The sequence below is a fragment of the Ahaetulla prasina genome, chromosome 12 (genome assembly GCF_028640845.1).
Source record: "Ahaetulla prasina isolate Xishuangbanna chromosome 12, ASM2864084v1, whole genome shotgun sequence".
Lineage (NCBI taxonomy): Eukaryota > Metazoa > Chordata > Lepidosauria > Squamata > Colubridae > Ahaetulla > Ahaetulla prasina.
Window position 1 is genome coordinate 22,260,271 of NC_080550.1, and position 17,488 is coordinate 22,277,758.

The 17,488-nt window shown below is 41.2% G+C and overlaps 2 protein-coding genes across 3 annotated transcripts in view; one reads left to right on the top strand and one right to left on the bottom strand.

Moving 5' to 3' along the window:
* The window catches only part of NFATC3 (nuclear factor of activated T cells 3), a 64,980-nt gene extending 56,623 nt beyond the window's left edge, over positions 1-8,357 (top strand). The window contains exon 10 of the mRNA XM_058155181.1: positions 3,999-8,357. Coding sequence (XP_058011164.1) covers positions 3,999-4,114 — 116 coding nt within the window. The 3' untranslated portion in view covers positions 4,115-8,357. The remainder of the gene's footprint in view (positions 1-3,998) is intronic.
* LOC131184151 (epithelial splicing regulatory protein 2) overlaps positions 33-17,488 on the bottom strand; it is a 94,046-nt gene continuing 76,590 nt past the window's right edge. The window contains exon 15 of one of the 2 annotated variants that reach the window (XM_058155183.1): positions 33-4,258. The gene's annotated coding sequence lies outside the window, so the exon portion shown is untranslated. Of the gene's footprint in view, positions 4,259-14,407; positions 14,546-17,488 lie in introns of those variants that run through there. The other variant, XM_058155182.1, reaches the window with a different exon arrangement.

Sequence of the window (17,488 nt, forward strand, 5' to 3'; positions counted from 1 at the left end):
GGTTAAATGCTTCAGTTAAATCGTTTGTTTAAAAAAAAAAAGACCATCTGTGTTTTTTGATTTGTACGTGATTACAATTTCATCATTTTTAGCGTTTTCCTCCCATCTTTCCTAGATTTCTTTTATCAGATTTCTGGGTAGATGTGTGCACTTTCATATAAACTCCCTTTCTTTTCTGTTTGATTTAGCAGAAAAGAAGATATTATTGAAGGGAAAATTGGATCTTTTCAAAATAAACATTCCAGTTCTGAGATCCTTCTTTCAGCTTCAGCCATACCCATCTGATTATATTTTCTTCTCAAAATAAGCCTCTGTATCTGCCCGGTACTTATTCATGTGGTGTTACTATATATTTACAGTGCCATTTAAGTTTCCCTGCTATATTTATTAGCAAGATACTAGACTCCAAAACCGCAGCCCTGCTTTTTCCTTTCTCCTAATTGGTTGGGGGACAAGAAGCTGAGCAGCAAACTGGAATAGCTCTTGGTTTGTCTTTCTCCTGGGTAAAGTCATACTTACCAGGGTTTTGCCAAACATGTTTTTCTGGATTTGTGAGACACAGTCCAGCATTTAAAAAAAAACCCAAAAAACAGCTCTCCAGTTTAGCAGCAGAGGTCACAGTTCAAATGCTTCCCGAGATAGCTGGTTCACTTCTAGTGGAAGAACTATTTATATGCCCCATTTCTCTTTGGGATTTAAAAATGTACATAATTTATAAAGACCCGAAGTGGATGCATGACTAAGAAGGCATGGAGTTTGCAGTGAAGGCTTTAAACTTCACACAGTTAGTTTTATAGCACTTGTTTCCCCGCCCCAATTCTTCTTGCAAGGGAAAACTAAAACCAACTGAAGACATTGTTGGTGTTTTGTTTTGTTTTGTTTTAAAAAAAAAACCTGCCTAAAATCAATCTGGTTGAATATTTTGCAGTAAATAGCATGTTGTATAATATAACAACATTGATCCAAATTCAGATTAGCAGCAGAGTTGGGCTGCAACTCCATAGGGATAGGAGTTGTGAAGAGAGAGAAAAAATTAATATTGGTATTGGATGGAGACATTAACAACGTGTCATAAACCCTAAACAAAGACACTTAATCCCAAAAGAATATGTCACGTGATCCGTTATGTACGGTAGAGCTCCTGAGAGCTCATCACTGATACCAAACTCTGCCAAGAACACATTAACACCTCGAGTGTTCAAGTGTGTGGAAATAGAATAAATTTCTAGGCAGCATAGCCTACAAGTAGAATTCAGGAATCCCACCGAATAGATTAGCTCTTTGTGTTTCTGGGCTCTTTGGGCATGTTAAGTTTTTTTTTTTCCCCTCAAAAAACTTTTTTGAATGGAAGAAATTTCAGGCTTTAACCCTGCGCCACTTTGCATCTTCCTATCTTTGCATTGTGTGGGCGTTTAGGTTTCTGTACGGACAAGCCTTTGTTGAGTGAGTTCCACTTGAGAATACTGCTTGCACTAGCACTTAGACTTACATGCCGCTTCAGTGCTTTTGCGCATCTGGACTGAAAGATTAATATAATTTTCAGGAAGATTTAAGAAATGGCGGAACTAGACCACGGGTGGGCTGCTGGGGGTTTGCAGAGGTTCGGGAGAACTTCAAGCTAAGATTCTGGGGTGTTCGGAGAACCCCCAAATCCCACTCCTGGCTGGCCCCTCCCACCCCTCCCAGGAGTCCCTTCGCGGCCCGTTTTAGATGAAGGTAAGTTCAGGGCGTGTGCGGAGACTTGGGGAGGGTGAAAAACGGGCCTACTGGAAGTTCAGGAAGGCTGGAAACAGGCCCATTTCAAGCCTTAATAGGGCCTCGGCAGCTTTTTGTCCTCCCAGAGCCCCAAGGAAAGCCTCCGGAGCCCGGGGAGGGCAAAAACGCCCCCCTCCCGTCATGGTGCAGGAGGCTGATTAGGCCATGCCCACCCCACCCAGCAGAAAACCTCCTTTGCTAAAATTTTTGAAGCCCACCCCTGAACTAGACTAAAAGAAAATTAGCTTGTGGTCCAGGAAACTTAGGCAAGGCCATATATAACAAAAAGATGAGAAAGAGCTTCTTCTAAACCCTGAGCTTGGCAAATACAGATTTGACCCTTTTAAAATCACAAAGCTGTCAGTGGTTTTGAAGTCTTCCGAAGAACAAAGGCTTTCTCCTAGGTGTTGCCAAGTGTTTGGGATCAGTGACAGCTAAGCAGAGGCAAAAACAGGGTTCAGGGTAGGGAATGTAATCATATGTGCTGCATACAGCTCAGAGTGTTGTCCACATCTATTTTGGGAGATGTTCCCAGGATACCTCACTGTTGGTCGTCTGCATCTGATGGCTAAGGGGCAGGAAGGATAAAAATCGATGATTCTTTTTAAAAAAATAAAAAAATAGGATTTGTTTTGATGTAAATCTGATTTTTTTTATGTAAATCAGATTTTTTTTATTTTTGTCAAATTTATTTTAATAAAATAGATTTTGGAGTAAAAATCTATCTAAAGATCATTTTCTATTTAAGATACATTCATAATTTAGTTTATTCAGCATGAAATGGCGCTTAGTTACGTAGCATATGAGGCTGTAGATTCTGCAGTATTGGGACTGTCGGTGAGTCAACAGCAGGTCAGAGATGACAGTTGCTCTTTAAAAATTATGATTTAAATTGAGTTGATTTCAATCAAGCCTTTTTACTAGTGATTTAAATCATGATTTAAATAGACTTGATTTAAATCAGATCCACTCTGCTAAGGGGCGTTGCAGCTGGAGAGAGAACTGACCCCTCTTGAGACAAGCCATTGCTCAATTGCATATGTAAGTTGCAAACAATGAGCAGTGGTGATAAGCTTTTAAAAAGAAAGCTACTAAATGTAAAACTCTTTTGGCTGCCTCAAATGCTTATGGAAACTGTTTGTTTTCAGCCACCTAGACGGTATTGTGAAAAGGAGGGGAGAAGGGGAGCTGAACCAGTGGTGGGTTGCTATCGGTTTGCCCCGGATCAGGTGAATCGATAGTGGTGGCGGGAGGCTCCATCAACCCCCCCCCCCCCGGACGTCTCTGTGCGTGCACAGAAGCGTTGCGCACGCACGTGAGCACACACGTGCCCATGAGCGAACTGGTAGCGATGGGATTTGAAACCCACTACGGAGCTGAACATACATATGACATTTCTCCAGCCTGAAACAGCCATGCTTCTTGCTTCTTAGTCAATACTTAGTTCTTTTACGAGTTTTTTTCGTATCCCTAACTAGGTTTGGATAATGGCTTTTAAAGAATGACAGTGAAAGAGGAAACTTTACCTAACTCTGGTTGTTTGGTGAGCAGTTCAGTTTTGCAGCATCTTCTCAACAACCGATTCTGAAATGTTTTGCATGGACTCTTACTTCTTGATTTGAAGATCCGGTGTAACTTCGAACTGTTATTAAGTGACTGGATATAACTCAAAGGTTATCTCTTTAAGTCATAAAAGTGCCTTTTAACTGGGGCAGATCCCAACCTTAGCACCTTCCAAATGCCTCTTCCAGAAGTTTTTACTTTTCTGTGGAAGCTCAGTGCGGTAATTTATATGCATGGAGAAGGCCATGTTATGGAGTCTCTCCTGATGGAATTTCTTAGGGATGAGGAGACCTTTCAGCCAGATCTTTCAGTATTGGCATTTTAAAGCTTAGTAGGTTCTGAGCCACCCAGGGTTTTAAAGGTGATAATTGCCCCCTGAAATTGTAGCCTGAAACCAATTGGCAGCTGATGTCGCTCCAGGAATAAAGATACTAAGAGACTAACCTAGTTGTTCCCGTCACTCCCTGAGTTGCTGCATTGTATTTATTTATTCAATGTATATGCTGCGTGGTGAATCAGTTTAAGCTTTTGGATGATCTTCAGGGACAGATACATGAAAAGTGAATTGCAGTAGATGTCTCAACAACCAGTTTGCATGGGTCTAAATATGGGTGATTCAGAAACCAATGTTTATGGAAGACATAAAAACATACTGATCCTTCTCTCCTTTTCTGATGTAGTGACGGAAATCATTGGAAGAGACATGCCGCAGATCTCTGCGTCCCGCGGAACAGGAGCTGCCGTCCTGCGGAAACCTGGAGAGAGCCAGGAAGCCTTGCATTTTCCCTCCGAATAATGTTATGTCCCTCTTTAGATCTACTGTGCTTCCGATTACGTGGCCTTGATGATCCTGGACACTGGATCCCTACAGAGCTGTTTTAGGAGACCGGGAAAGAGAGTGGTAACAGGAAACGGGTTGAGTTCTAGATTTTTTAGGATGCTGTAAAGAAAAGGAAAAAAAATTACTTTATAAAAATGGACACCAAGAAGTGACCCAAGATACTCTAACCTTGAGTAAAATACCAATGAGCTTTGCTTGTCATGCATTTAACATAATTCTTTTATATTAAATGCTTAATTGTACGGAGAAACGTAGTTCTGCTCTCAATATGCACAGTTACTGAATGTGGGTAATTTTTTTTTTAAAAAAACACCATCTTTATATGCTGCTTTTCTTTAGGAGAGATAACTAAGATTGTAATAAAAATTTGTATACCTTTTGGACGGTCTTTTTGAAGAGCCTTTAAGCATATGTGGTTTAAAACAGTTTTTTAAAATAATAATAATAATAATATAATAATACTCTCCTTCAAAGGCACAGAAGTACCTATCATCTGAAGCCAATGCCTTTGGAAATCTTCTTATGTATGAATAATGATTACCATTTTCTTTGGAGCTTTAGGAAGCAAAGCCAAATATAGATCTGTGTTCTCGAGACACTGAAAAGTTTTGGTAGGCTGCAAAGATACCATTCCATCATGGAAAGATTGGGATAGAAACGACATTCCAAAACCTGACTTTTATACCTTCGTACCTTTGCTAGCACAGACCTGTTCTAAATGGAAGCACTTGCTCAAAATGATTTATAGATGTGCTCATTTTTAACGAAGCCGTTGTACAATTTTTTGGGGGGGCTACGTCAAAAGGCTGTGTTCCATATGGAGTCCTTTTGATCTGATTTGTTCAAACTGTAAAACTGCTGTTCTTGAGATTCCTCAGGTAGAGAACTTCACACAGTCTATTCTTTTTTTTCCCCCCTGTTAGATGTGTCTGAAAATGTATGTTGGCATTTATATGGGCTTCTTAAAACCTTTTCTTAATGGTTTAGCGATCCTACAGTTTTTTCATCCTCTTAAGAAATTAACTTGTATAACCAAAGGAACGTAGCTAGGCACTGTTACTGTACGTGGGGTACTTCACAGTGCTGACCTAGGCAGCTCACTGAACAGGGACACACCTCTGCATGGTGATCGCTGAGGGTGAAGCTGCCTGTGACCACCTATGCATGTTAGGTTAATATTTCCCACCATGGTGTGATTTTGGGGTCAGTGGGTGGGCTCTATCTCTGATTCGAAACAGGAGAGATACAAAACCCAACCATGGCAGATGAGAATTTCTACTAAATGAGAGTTCATTCTTCTGTAAAATAGAAATCAAGATGTTTCGAGTTTAGATAAGCAAATGGATCAGGAAGCTGCAAAATGAAAAGATAATTTACAAGGAGCATTTGAGAACCATCAGGGTTAATAGCAATAGCAATAGCACTTAGACTTGTATACCGCTTTACAGTGCTTTATAGCCCTCTCTAAGCGGTTTACAGAGTCAGCCTCTTGCCCCCAACCATCTGGGTCCTCATTTAACCCACCTCGTAAGGATGGAAGGCTAAGTCAACCTTGAGCCTGGTGAGGTTCAAACTGCCAAATTGCAGTCAGCCGGCAGTCAGCAGAAGTAGCCTGCAGGACTGCACTGTAATCACTGTGCCACTGTGGCTCTTAGTTGGTTAAGATAGTTGGCGTACTGTTTTCTGTCACTGTTTAGCTAATTTTTATAGCTACCTAAGTCTTAACCGATAGGAACAAGAACAAGATAGGCTTTGTAGCGTCATGCTACTGGCAACAGGCTGATAGAGGGTGAAGTATCTTTCTTCATCTTGGCTTTTTAGCAGTCTAAACCACAATTTAGTTATTAAGAGGGCTGCTTCACTGTAATTATCTGCAGGCTACATTTCCTGCTTAGTCTACAACTAACCCTACTATCTCAGGATGAAGTAAAACAAAGGAGATTCAGATGTGTTTGCACAGTTCAGAAGACAGCTGCCTAAAATAATTTAAAGCACTAAAATCATTCGTATTCAAGGGTTCCTGGAACCGTTTATCCTGTGTTTTTTGATCGCACAGTTACGACTCTTCAAAATACAAAAGCGATGCCATTAGAGGAGAATATGAGTAGCTCAGGGTTGAACTGGGGGGGTCCTTGATGCTCTCTCAGCTTGTTTGTTTTGTTGCAGCCATTTCATTACCAAACAAGGTAACATCATCATGCACTGATAATATTTTCTAGTTTGGTCGTGAAACGTCTGCGAGAAAACAAACAAGCTCAGAGAGACCCAAGGACCCCACAAAGATGAAACGAATGTTTTTTAAAAACAAGATTATCACTTTTTAAGATGGCAAGGAAGATTTCTTCATCCTAGTTGTTGTCTTCAGTCTTGGATCAAGTGGACATGTCATCTGGGTGACTCCTAAACTGAGGCAGCATCCTCTTCCTTTTCTTGCTCATCCCTCCCATCGTGGTGGATTTCTTTATCTTCAATTCAGAGATCCTATACAATCCAAAATGACAATCCTTTCGATTGTCCCACCTACAGTGATCAAAATGGCCACGTGTGAGCTTTCTAAACCAAACAATTGGCACCTCAAATGTGACGGTTTCTTTGGAAGCAAACCTGTCTTCTGTTCAACAGATGCAACTCGTCGTATGCAGAGTAAAGTAGGGCAAGTTACACATTGGAGTACTTCATTCCTTTTTCAGCAGTCCTTCTCTGTGCTTGTCACCGGGGTCTCTTGGACAGGTTTCAACCCTTAAAATGTGTCAGGCCTCCAACTGTTGGCCAGGTGAGGAAACAGACTTCCAAAGAACTCTCCTTTGTTGTTGGAAGGGGTATCATAATGGTCTTGAAAGCCTGGCGGAGCTTCCCCTCTTATCCCCAGAGAATCAGGGTGGAATTATTTTGAGTTTCTTTCCCAACCCCTCTTCCTTCCCAGTGTTAAGTTGAGATTCACTTAACGATTCTTGCATTCCTTTGTTCAAGCCTATCTCCGTTTTCTCAGACAGAGTGGGTCAGATGTGAAGATTGACAGGTGTGACGTTTCAGAGTTTTCTTGTGCTCTGAGATGAGTGATGGTATCCCCTCTTCTCCCTTAAAAGTTCTCCCGGCTAGTGTGAATTTGTATTTGTATCTAACATGTGGGCACCCAAACAGTCCCGAGTTACTATGCACTAAGTGAGCAATCCACCAAGCACTGCAGTGTGAGCACCTCCCCCCCCCCCTTGGCGAGATTAACCTCTTGCCGATGCTGAAGGAGATGGGAGTAGTGGATTGTCTTCAACCTTCTGTTGCCTTGAAATACCTGATGCCTGTAGACATAGAAACGCTTTCCTATTTAAAGCAAAACTTATAGAAGTTGAGTACTATAACGGTGGGTTGTTGTTGTTTTTTTTGCCTTGTAAAAGCTTCAATACAAGGGTCTTAATATATATAAATATATATATATACTTTTGGCTTGTGTGATGCTTTAGGTAAGACTGTTAATTTTGTGTAATGTAATAGAGATAAAAGCACATGATCTCCGTTAGACTATGCAATTTACAATTTTCTGCCTGCGACTGGCATCTGTGTTGCTGGCCTCTCCAAATTTACAATTGCTTTCTATGCTGGCACCCAGGTTTTTTTAAAAAAATGTTATGGAAAGCGTTCAAACGGTAGCTTTCATAACGAAAGAGTGAAGGCTTTTGTAACCCAAAGGAGGCGATATATATATGTGTGTGTGTATATATATATGTATGTGTGTGTGTGTGTTATACACACACACGCATACACACACTGCCCGTTTTGAAAGTCAGTTTAACCAAAGTTTGACCACAATTTGGCGCTCCTTCTAATAAATGCTTCATTAGAAAATGGAATTGCCATCCATTGTAAACCAAAGAATAAAAGAGAAAACAATTGCTCGGATGCAAACAAATCTTGGGGGGAGAAAAAAAAACTCTATTTTTGATACATAGAATGAATGTCATTCCTTGAGGTTTGAAGATTGTTCAAATTGAAATTTTCTATTTAACAGTTTGGGACAATAATGATTTAAGACTAAAAGTTACATTCTAGATGTTTACAGAGCCTTGTATTGTAATTTCATGTACATTTGTGTATTAAACCTTTTGTAAGTTATGATTGCAGTGCTACATGCAGAAGTACAAAGGGAAAAAGCATTATAGGCTCTTGAATCATAGTGTTGAAATAAAAAAGAAAATGCATATTAGAGTCTGTGTCTTTATTTATCTGTACTCATTAGTTCGGAAGAGTGAAGAGAGGAGAGTAAAATGATTAGCTGTATAGTAGTGATATCTTTTTTTTAGCAGACCTAAAATGATGCAAGACTTTATCTTAAAATGATACAAGACTTTAACCGCCCTGAGTCCTTCGGGAGAAGGGCGGTATAGAAATTAAATTATTCTTATTCTTCTTAAATTATTCTTATCTTCTTTTAATGTATCTTTGTGATTGACAGCAAGTGGACTGGAATGGAATGTCCTTTAACTTCCATTGCAAAAGTTAGAAAAAAAGGATTTGTTCTATACCGGTCTTTTTTGCAAGAATCCATACATTTGCTCAAAATGTGCCTATTCTTCCTTCAGGAGGTTGTGGGTTTGGTCTCTGGCATTGTTTCAGAAAGATTGATATAATCAGGCGTTATAAAATTCCTATTCTCAGGATAGGCACGATGGGCAGTACTGTAGTTTTTGGACTATAAGCTGCACTTTTTTGTCTCCCATATGGAGGCGAAAATGTCTGTGCGTCTTATAGACTGAATATTGTCGAAGCCCCGCCCACCCACCCTGGCTATTTTTTGGTCTCCGCACGCCCTTTTTTCGCCCTTTTCCAGGCCTTTTTTGGCTCATTTGGGAGGCTTTTTCGGCCCGTTTTCAGGGCTTTTTTTGGCCTGTTTTTTTCAGAAAAAAACAGATCAAAAAAAAGCCTTGAAATGGCTCCCAAAAAAACCCTCAAAAATGGCCTCCAAAAAGCCTTGAAAATGGGCCGAAAAAAGCCCGGAAACAAGCCAAAAAAAAAAAAAAAAAAGACTGGAAAGGGATGAAAAAAGGGCAAAACTCTTCTAAATTTAGGTGCATCTTATAGTCAGGTGTGTCTTATTTATTATTTTATTTATTTATTTTTATTTTATTTATTTACGCCAAGTGCCTGATCTTCGGACTTTTCACCGTGAGTTGAAAACACATTTATTTATCCAAGCGGGACTGGATTAAAAGTTTTACTTAATTTTAACTGGGGTTAGTTATTAATTTTTAGGTAATGGGGTTTTAGCATTTTAATTGTAATTTTAAATTTCTGGCCTATTTAAATAAGTTTTTTAATTAATGTTTTACCTTGTATGATATTTGTATTTTATCGGGCTGTAAACCGCCCTGAGTCCTTTGGGAGATAGGGCGGTATAAAAATTTGATTAAATTAAATAAATAAATAATTTATTTGCATTTATATCCTGCCCTTCTCCGAAGACTCAGGGCGGCTTACACTATGTTAGCAATAGTCTTCATCCTATTTGTATATTTATATACAAAGTCAACTTAATTGTCCCCAACAATCTGGGTCCTCATTTTACCTACCTTATAAAGGATGGAAGGCTGAGTCAACCTTGGGCCTGGTGGGACTAGAACCTGCAGTAATTGCAAGCAGCTGCTGTTAATAACAGACTGTCTTAGCAGTCTGAGCCACCTGAGCCACCAGAGGTCTTATGGCCCGAAAAATATGGTAATTTTTTTTATAATCAGCTGAGTAGAAAAAAACGGATTGGTGAGGTCTTTGGACTGCTATGGTATCTTTCATGTACTGGATTTATATATTTTAGCTCTACAATCCTAAATTAATTTAAGCCCCCTGACATCAGTTTCTGAATCCCCTCTTAAGTTTTATTCTGTATGGATCTCAGATATTTGCAGAGCCTGTTTAATAGCGCTTTCTGTAACCAGGACTTTTCTATTTCTGGAGATGAATAAAAACAACTTATCTGAGGCTTTTTAAAATCAGATTTTTTTTTGCTTTCAGATATGACTGAAGCCTCACTATTGGCCTCTAATATGATAGATTCTGTAGTTGGGTCTCTTTTAAGAGAGAATGTACTGGTGAATATAAGTGTGTGACTACTACTTTGTTCATAGAGCTGTGGGGGCCAGGTTAAATTAACATGTAGCTTTTTGGCATGCTTAAAATAATTTGCATAACTTCATGAATCCTGTGATCCTCTCTGTAATTCAAATAAGATATATGTCATGTTCTTATCTTTCTTGCCTTCTCATCTTTCCTTCTATCTTCTCCTAGTGGTATCTTACGATTTATCACTTCTCATTTGTATCTTACCATTATGGTTGTATCTTATGACTTACAAACCTATGACTTACCACTTTGTGTGTACACTGAGAACTTATGCACCAAAGACAAATTCCTTGTGTGTCCATTCACCCTTGGTCAATAAAGAATTCTATGTGGTTTTTTTTTAAAGGTAATGGAGGGAGGGCTCCTGTGGATTTTGATTCTGTGGAATGTCCCACAGCAATCAGTAAGATTTACTCCCAATTTAGATGGGGAACTTCAATCTTAGATTCGTGATGGATCAGAGTTGAATCGGAGCCTTACTACCCTGTGGCTGAATACCTGCTTTGAATTGTGGGTCTACCAAGTGTGTTGCATCACAACTTCTCCCATCCTCAACTTGCTTGAAATAATTAAGGCTGGAAGTCATCAGGTCACAGAAAACTGGGCACCATGTTTGTATATTAATAAGGGGGTGTAGTTAGAAAAAGAGAGTTTTGAGTTGTTATCCATCCTTTAATCCAGGGGGTCTCCAAACTTGGCATGCTGGCTAGGGAATTCTGAGAATTGAAATCTACAAGTCTTTCCACCTTCTGAAGAGAGCTGCACCTGAGTTTTGATTCTACTGGGGGTACAATTTTAGGATTAGAGATCTAGTTTTATCTAATATCCAGATGAATACGGTGAATAACCAAGAGCCTTCAAGCTGAGCTGAGCTCCAAGTGCCTACGTGGACACACCAAAATGCTTTCCTTGGCTGCCCCACCTTGGGTTTCGCTCTTTCTGGTGGCCTCCCATTCCATTCCTAACCAGAGCTGACCCTGCTTAGCTTTTTGAGATCAGCTAGGTGCTGTTGCTGGCTGTGACACTTTAAAGATCGTCGTCTTAAAATAGAAAGGGGTTTTAAAAAAAGATTTGCTTAAAAAAAAAAAAAGAATAGAAGCGAAGCAGCTTATTTTAGCAGCTGCAAGCAGCTGCGTTATTTAGGTCAGTGGCAACTGTCAGACAGATCCTGCCATTCTTACAAATTCCAGGGAATTCACTCCTTGTCTGTGATGGAATCCCTCAACAGATTGCGGAGAGTTGTGGGATTCAGAGCAACCATGCCTGAAGGATTATGGAAGCGAGACGGCCAACAGGAAGGCTGTCACATCAGAAAAGTAGGAGCTTGCTTTCAGAGAGAGTATCCAGGAGATTCATTTCCTTCTTCTGCTCCTCGGTTGAAGGATTTTAATCTTCTTCCATAAGTTATTCATACCGGTAGATAGATGTGGCTACACAAAGTTGTCGTAGCAGAGGAGAGCACCATGCTAACTCTGGTTGATCTCAGAACAGCTGTTCAGACTTGGTCAACCTGGGGAGGTAAGCTAGGCTGGCAAGTGCGGAAAATTTCTTGGAAGTCAACTTTTTCCACCTTGTGGTGAAGAAAGCTGTGTGGAAAAAAAACCCAGGATCTCAAGAGAGGCTTTTTCATTTCAAAGCAGGGCTGTCCAACTTTGGCAACTTTAAAAGTGTGTGGACTTCCAACTCCCAGCATTGGCTGGGGAATTTTGGGAGCTGAAATCCACACTTCTTAAAATTGCCAACGTGGAGAAACATGTTTTTTTAAATCCATGGGAAATGAAAAAAATGATCCCCACAATTGCCTGTGCCAAGACTGCAAGCCCATTGCTTCAGCCCGTGTACCAGAATCCTATAGATCTAGTTAGGTTAGATCAGTCTTGTATTTGGGAGATCCAGTACGAAGGGGCCATCTAGTGGCAGGATGTGGACATTGCAGAGGTCTGCCTAGAGCTTTTTTTTTTAAAAAAAAACACAAACAAATGTGATTTTGCATTAAGATTTGCCTGACAAATAGATAAAATTCCCTTTTGTATAGAATGACGGTAGCTAGAATTGCATCATAGCCCATGGTGGGAACTGAGTGTCTTCAGATTCTTGAGGCAGGGCCAAGGCAGGACTCTGTTCAAATAAATCAGGGGTCTCCAACCTTGGCAACTTTAAGCCTGGAGGACTTCAACTCCCAGAATAGAAATAGAAATAGAACCCCTGAAATAGAAGATACCATCAGCTAGCGGTCTGTTGGTAGAACAAGATGATCCTCAAGCAATAGTAGCTTCTATCCATTGTGTAGTACAGCCAATCCCAAGCAGAGGACTGAATATTTTAGAATGGGCAATTTGTCAGATAGGAAATCCTATTTTGCAATGAAGAGAGTGCACCTATTCTATTTCATAAGATTTAGTCCCCATTAGATTAAAGTTGGCTCAAAGCCACCCAGCTAGCTTTCGTGCCTAAGGCAGGTCTAGAACTGAATACCTCCTGGCAATTGGCCCAAAGTCACCCAGCCACTTTTCATGCCTAAGGCGGGACTAGAACTCACTGTCTCCTGGTCCACAGTCAACCAACCAGCTTTCATGCCTAAGGCGGGACTAGAACTCACCATCTCCCGATTTATAACCTGATGCCTTTACCACCAGACCCAACTGGCTCTCCAAAGATTAGTTTGGCAATTGTAGTAACTGCCTGTGGTTCATGTGAAAAAGCTCTTTTGCTATATCAAACTTTGTGCTGGAATTCAGTTTGCTGTATACTGTACACGCTGCATGCTAATTAAATTATCAGTAAACCCCCCACTCCCACCCCCCAATATTCTTATTTGCAATGCTGGTTTCAATTGCAAGAAGCTAAAGAGACAAGTCCATTTTCCTGCAAGCGTCTTTTATTTCTTATCATATAAAGAAGCGTACATCGATTCAAGGCCAGGGCAGGTCTGATCCCCTTTTAAGTACTATTCAAGAGTTCTTTATTTAACAAACAAACAAAAAATCCCTGCATTCACACAGGTACCCAAGAGTCCAAGCTGACTCAGTCTGGTTTCCTCCGCTGTTATTGCACATTTCGAAAGAATCCTGATCAAGGCACAGTTAAAAACCAAAATTATTTAGTGCTTGTACAACAGATGTTTCGGCACACACTACACAACATAAAACTATGTTCTTTGAACATGTATATACATACATTAAAAAAAAAACATGCACTAATTAGACTTAAATTTCAACTTCTTTGCTGTCATAATATACAAATGAATATTGTAAACAAATGGCATGCGTGTGAACTAGAGCAAAAACAAAATACAGTATCTGAGCACTATGATGTTTAAATAAAACAACATATATAATTTACTAGTCCTCAGCGTTTCCGTGCTGTCATTGTCCTGCTAAGATTCTACCTTTGTTTAGTTTACAGGTTGGCAGTTTGAAAATATGGCTTTACTTATTTTGGATTCTTCTACCTCACAAAACAAAAATTAAAACAAAAACCAAAAAGCTTATTTTGTCATTTCACTTGGACATAACGGGTTTTTTTTTCTTTTTAAAGAAAGGGAGAAGGAAAACAATTCTATTTGACACCTTTCAACTGAAAAGTTTATTCTGTCATTTCATATGGACATTTTTTTTTTAAAGTAAGGGAAGGGAACAGGAAAAATATAATTCTCTTTGACACCTTTTAGGGGAACAAACGAACAAAAGATTCTTCTCTTTTGATGAGATGGAATTCCCTTCTACTCCAAATTAGAGAAAAGAGGTTTGGCAAGTCTGTATTTCAAACAAAAACATTTCTTCTCTCCAAACGGGGAACACAAAATTGTTTATATATATATATATTTATATATATATTTAAAAACGAAACTCAAAAAAACCCCCACAACCTAAAGTCTACAGTACTTCAGCTGAGTTAGAGTTTGTCTCGATAATATTTGAGCAATTAATCCTGTTTTTTTGGGAATAGGTGAGTGTCATTCCTTCTCCCCTGGCTGGTCTGCTTTGGGAGGAGGTGGCTTTGTCCCCCAGGGCGAGAAAAAAGGCAGCTGGGCAGGGAAGACATGGCTGCTTTGAAGAGGAGATAGATTTGTTCTTGATCCCCACACTTGGATCCACTGGGGGGCAGGGAGGGTGGTGTCTAGATAAGGCAGAGGTCCACACAGTGGCCCCCCAAGAGGCTTCCGTTCTGCTCAGCCACAGCTTTCTTGGCGGAGTCCAGGCTGGGAAAAGAAACCAGAGCTTCTCCGCTAGGCTGACCGCTGAAGTTGAAAAGCGGAAGGATGGAGTCTGCATGGAGCTGCAACAACGGAGGGAGAGGATCAAAAGGGTGGCTGGGCGCAGGTGGAGAACAGAGCAAAAGGGGTCGCCTCAGCTTCTCTTTCCCCACTGAAGGCAGCTGAGAAGGTGACAGACACTCCCTGGAGAGGCTTATCCGGGACAGATGATGCCGTGTGAACTAAGAGCCCGTTAAGACACAGTTGGAGCTGAAGTTACCTGGCCAATAGGTGCTCCCTTCTCTGGATTCCATGGATCTCCTGAGAAGAGCTGGAAAAACCCCTCCTGTCTCTCACACCTGAGGGCAGACAGACCCTTCTCAAGTTCACCTGCCAGATCTGTACTCCAGAGCAGGGGTCTCCAACCTTAGTAACTTTAAGGTTTTGTGGACTTCAACTCCCAGAGTTCCTCAGCCAGCTTTGCTGGCTGAGGAACTCTGGGAGTTGAAGTCCACAAACCTTAAAGTTACTAAGGTTGGAGACCCCTGCTCCAGAGCAGGCATGGCCAATTAGTTTCCCCAACTGGCCACATGAGAAAATGGGGACAACCAGTGGTGGGATTCAAATAATTTAACAACCGGTTCTCTGCTCTAATGACCGGCTGGGTGGATGTGGCCATGGTGGGCGTGGCTCAGGGGTATGACAGACAGCACTCGGCATCCTGCAGCCCCCGGGAGCAAAAAATGACTCGTGGAGGGGGAGCGCCGGTCCCCTGTGCCCCGATTTGGGCCTAGTGGGCCACCCTGTAGCCTCCTGGGAGCAAAAATGGGCGGCGGGGTGACTTCTGGAAGAAGCAGGAAGGGGAGGGGTGGAACCAGCCAGCAATTTAACAATCGGTTCTGCTGAAGTGGTGCGAACTGGTTGAATCCCACCACTGGGGACAACCAATAGGGCTGTGAAGGTGTGTAGGCATGCAAGCACACACATATTGTACATTGGGGGAAAAAAGTTGCCTATAAAATGGAAGCAATTCAGTTCTGCTGCGTACATATATATGCTGACTCTGTAAACCGCTTAGAGAGGGCTGCAAAGCAGGGGTCTCCAACCTTGGCAACTTTTAAGACTTGTGGACTTCAGCTCCCAGAATTCCTCAGCTGAAGAACTCTGGGAGTTGAAGTCCACAAGTCTTAAAGTTGCCACGGTTGTAGACCCCTGCTGTAAAGCACTGTTGAAGTGGTATATAATTAAGTGCTCTTTCCATTTCAATTCATTTCCAGTTGACCTCATGAAGGGCAGACAGGAATTGCCAAAGGGATGGATATGGGCCATAAAACACCAAGATCTGCTCCAGAATATTGTTGGAAATTAATATGGAAGCTGAGAGTGCAGCAGTCACAGAACCCCTCTCTCAAAAACTGACCCCATGGGAAACTGTGCACAGGCAGACTGCGCACCCAACTGCCTTGGACAAGCCACAGGTCTGTCCACTATAAACCTTGGAAACTCTGACAGCCCCTTTTGGATCATAATTTCATTTATCGACAGAGAAGATTATATGTAGCTTAGGCTTCAAATGGGGGGGTCCTTGGTGCTCTCTGAACTCGGTTGTTTTCTTGACCCGTTTCATGACCACTAGGACTGATGATGTTACCCAGTGAGGTCACAAAACGCCTGCAAGCAAACAACTAAGCTCAGAGAAGAGCTCTCCATTTCATTTGCATCTTGTCTTTCTATACCTGATCTTTAATTTTTAGAATTGCTTACCTAGGCGATCCAGTTGGTAATCTTTAGTCACATGCTTTTAAGTCACACCTCCCCGCACACCCCAAATAGCAAACATTGAAATGGGCATAGAAGAGAATCAGCAGTAATGAATATCAATTTAGGAAGGAAAAAAGCTGATTTCATATAATCCATCCCCCGCAAAAAGAAATGTTAGATCAAAACAGTTTTCATTATTATACTCTCAGATGATCTAAGGCAGGGGTCTGCAAACTTGGCTCTTTTAAGATTTGTGGACTTTAACTCCCAGAGTTCCTCAGCCAGCAAAGCTGGCTGAGGAATTCTGGGAGTTGAAGTCCACAAGTCTTAAAAGAGCCAAGTTTGCAGACCCCTGATCTAAGGTAACGTCTACCATTTAAACCAACAAGTTGGGAAAAATACAGGCAATCCTCAAGGTACGACCGTTCATTTACTGTCTGAAGTAAGAGCAGCACTGGAAAAGTGACCTACGACTGGTCCTTGCATTTACGACCACTGCAGCATCTCCACAATCGTGATCAAAATTCAGGCGTTTCTCAACCATCATGTATTTACAAGGGTTGTAGCATCCAGGGGGAGTTGTGCAATTGTCATTTGCAACCTTCCCAGCCGGCTTCCAAGAATCCAAATCAAAAGGAGGAAGCTGGATTCGCTTCGTAGCTATATGATTCACTTAACAACCATGGCAAAAAGAAAACGGTTGTAAAATCGGGTGTACCTCCTTTAACTATGGAAATTCTGGTCCCAATTGAGGTCGTATATTGAGGATTACCTGTAATGCAATGTTTTTTCCCCCCAGGGAAATAGTTCATTTTGCAGAACTTCTATTCAACAGTCCCTGTAAGGCATAATTATTTAGCAAAACACAAAAGCAGAAAGGCCTGTCTAGGCCTCATTGGTGATCTCCCCAGAACTGAAATCAGCATATTTGGGAGGATCATATGAGACAAGGCTGTACTCAGTGGTGGGATTCAGCCAGTTCGCACCACTTCGGGAGAACCGGTTGTTAACTTTCTGAGCAGTTTGGCAAACTGGTTGTTGGAAGAAATCATTAGGGCAGAGAACCGGTTATTAAATTACTTGAATCCCACCACTGGCTGTACTCCTGTATGTCCTGTATTTAATCTGCCTAAGAAATTAGCTCATTTCCTGCGTTTGTGCAATACACTGAACCAAAAGCTAATCCCAAAACCTGGCTTCATGGTATATGTGCTAAACCAGGGCTGTCAAACTTGTGAACCATGGGCCGGATGTGTCACACGCTG